Below are 2,500 nucleotides of genomic sequence, written 5' to 3' on the forward strand. Positions count from 1 at the left end.
TTTAGATCAAGGAAAACACAGATCAAGGAAATAACTTTTTGGCGCTTCATTAAAATGCAGGTCGCGTGAAGGTTTACGGGAGGAACAGACACCGCTCACGGAAACCCTTCGAATCTCGTTCTACATAAAGCTATCGTATGCACTATACATCTAAGATTAGTCGCTACGTCTTTTGCTTTTCAGCGTCACAGGAGAAAGAAAACAGCGGCGCGTCGTTAGGGTGAACGCGTGATGCCGATGTCCACAGTTAGGTGAACTCCAAGCCAGACTTACTCAGCTAAGCTCCTGACAGACAGCTCGGTGTCGTCTGTGATGCGGTAGTACGGCCCCTGCTTCCTGCTTATATGTCCTTTACTGAAGCCGGCGTGCATCGTGTAGCTGCCGGTGCTCTGGAACTGCATCGCTTCTCTCGGGTACAGAAGAATCGCATAAGACATGGTCTCCAGAGAAGCAATGACCAGCTGAAACGTATTTCTCTGTAAGGATAAAGAGCACGATTTAATCACTTTATAAGTGCATTCGTACGTGATCAGTTAAATCCATCGCTCTTGTGATTCACGCATACAGCACTCTGTGACAGAATTTCCAGAAAAACGTTAATATTATTTCAGTTTCTCTTTTTTAGTGCATGTTTTAAAAAGATGTGATTATATAAAATTGCCAAAAGTAAACCTGAAATAAACGTAACAAAACTATTGGACGTATAAATGCTGATGATGTCACTGAAAGACTTGAAGCAAAACAATTCCTAAAACTAGCATTAATATGAATTAAAATAAAAAATAAAAAATACAGCAAAATTCCTAAAACTAGCATAAATATTAAAATGACAAAAATACAGCAAAATTCCTAAAACTGGCATAAATATTAATTAAAATAAAAAAATAAAAATGACAAAAATACAGCAAAATTCCTAAAACTAGCATAAATATTAATTAAAATAAAAATAAAAATGACAAAAATACAGCAAAATTCCTAAAACTAGCATAAATATTAATTAAAATAAATAATAAAAATGACAAAAATACAGCAAAATTCCTAAAACTAGCATAAATATTAATTAAAATAAATAATAAAAATGACAAAAATACAGCAAAATTCCTAAAACTAGCATAAATATTAATAAAAATAATAAAAATGACAAAAATACAACAAAATTAAAAAAATAAAATTTAAATACTTCAACATATTTATAACATATTTAAATTTTGCACCAAAACAATCCTGTTTTTTCCCCACTTGTTTTTGCTCTTTCATATATATCTTTTATATGTGTACAATACTTAAAAATAAAAAAAAGATTTTAAACCTTAAAATGTGATGCAACACATGCATGAGAAATATAATTTATATATATTTAACTGTATTTATCTAAAATACATTACAAATATGATTTTTGCATTTATAATGCATGCATTAATAATTGTGATTTTTCTTAGGTTCAGTGCGTATGCAAACACAGATGCTTGATTACTGCACAGATTTGCAGTAAAAAAAACAAACAAGGCAACCGGTAGCGGAAAAGACCAAGAATGCATCATTGCATGCTAAATGCGTTCTAAAAAATGCATGCTAAACAGCGGCTGGGCCCACAAGTAAACTGAACCTCACTCTTCCGGTGGACTCCAGTCCGTCCCCTCTGCTCTCAGCCCGATGGGACGCCACATCCACCCACGTGACCACCACCGCGCTGATGGGGTTCACCACGTCATCCTCGGGGAAGGCTCTGTTGATGTGATCGGCCGCCTGCTGGAGAAGAGCTGGACTGGAGTCCTGGCGGAAGAACACCTTTCCCACTCCGTCGCTGGTGTCCAGGTCGCCCTGAAGAGCTGCGATCATCCCGAAACCAGCCGGCATGTTCCCCAGATACTCAGACTCTGCCGTCGGCGCCTCCAGAGCAACGAAGCCGTTGGTGTTGATCTATATGTGAGCGACAGATGAGAACGTGAATGAGATGAGAACAAATATGCTGCGTGATCAGTGTAGTCCGATTCACAAATGACTCTTCTTGATAAATCACTTTTGAAGACACCTTACCTGCCCAATTATTTAGGCAGGAGAGCACTTAAAAATCAAGTAAACAGAGTTGTGAAATGATATCAGAAATTGCTGAAATCCTTATGATCTCTATAATTGAAAGTATAAGTAAGTGGGAGGGTGATTAAGCATATTAAAATAAAATAAAAATAAATTAAATTTAAATTTAAATTAAATTAGAAATGTAATTAAATTAAATTAAAAATTTAATTAAAAATTAAATTAAAAATAAAAATGTAATTACATTTTTTTATAAAAAATTTTATTAAAAATAAAATTTATAATTAAATTAAAAATTAAATTAAAAATTAAAATTAAAATTAAATTAAATTAAATTAAATTAAATTAAATTAAATTAAATTAAAATTAAAATTAAATTAAATTAAACATTTAATGACTTATTTAATTCAAAAAACTAAACAAAAGTTATAATGGCCATGGCAAATTGCTGAAATAAAATACT

General features: G+C 32.9%; 1 protein-coding gene across 1 annotated transcript in view; it reads right to left on the reverse strand.

The window, feature by feature from the left end:
• The window catches only part of nid1a (nidogen 1a), a 155,502-nt gene that overhangs the window by 20,227 nt on the left and 132,775 nt on the right, over positions 1-2,500 (reverse strand). Inside the window, 2 exon segments of the mRNA XM_043256235.1 lie at positions 274-476; positions 1,612-1,920. Coding sequence (XP_043112170.1) covers positions 274-476; positions 1,612-1,920 — 512 coding nt within the window.

The sequence above is a fragment of the Puntigrus tetrazona genome, chromosome 13, assembly GCF_018831695.1.
Source record: "Puntigrus tetrazona isolate hp1 chromosome 13, ASM1883169v1, whole genome shotgun sequence".
In the NCBI taxonomy this organism is placed as follows: domain Eukaryota; kingdom Metazoa; phylum Chordata; class Actinopteri; order Cypriniformes; family Cyprinidae; genus Puntigrus; species Puntigrus tetrazona.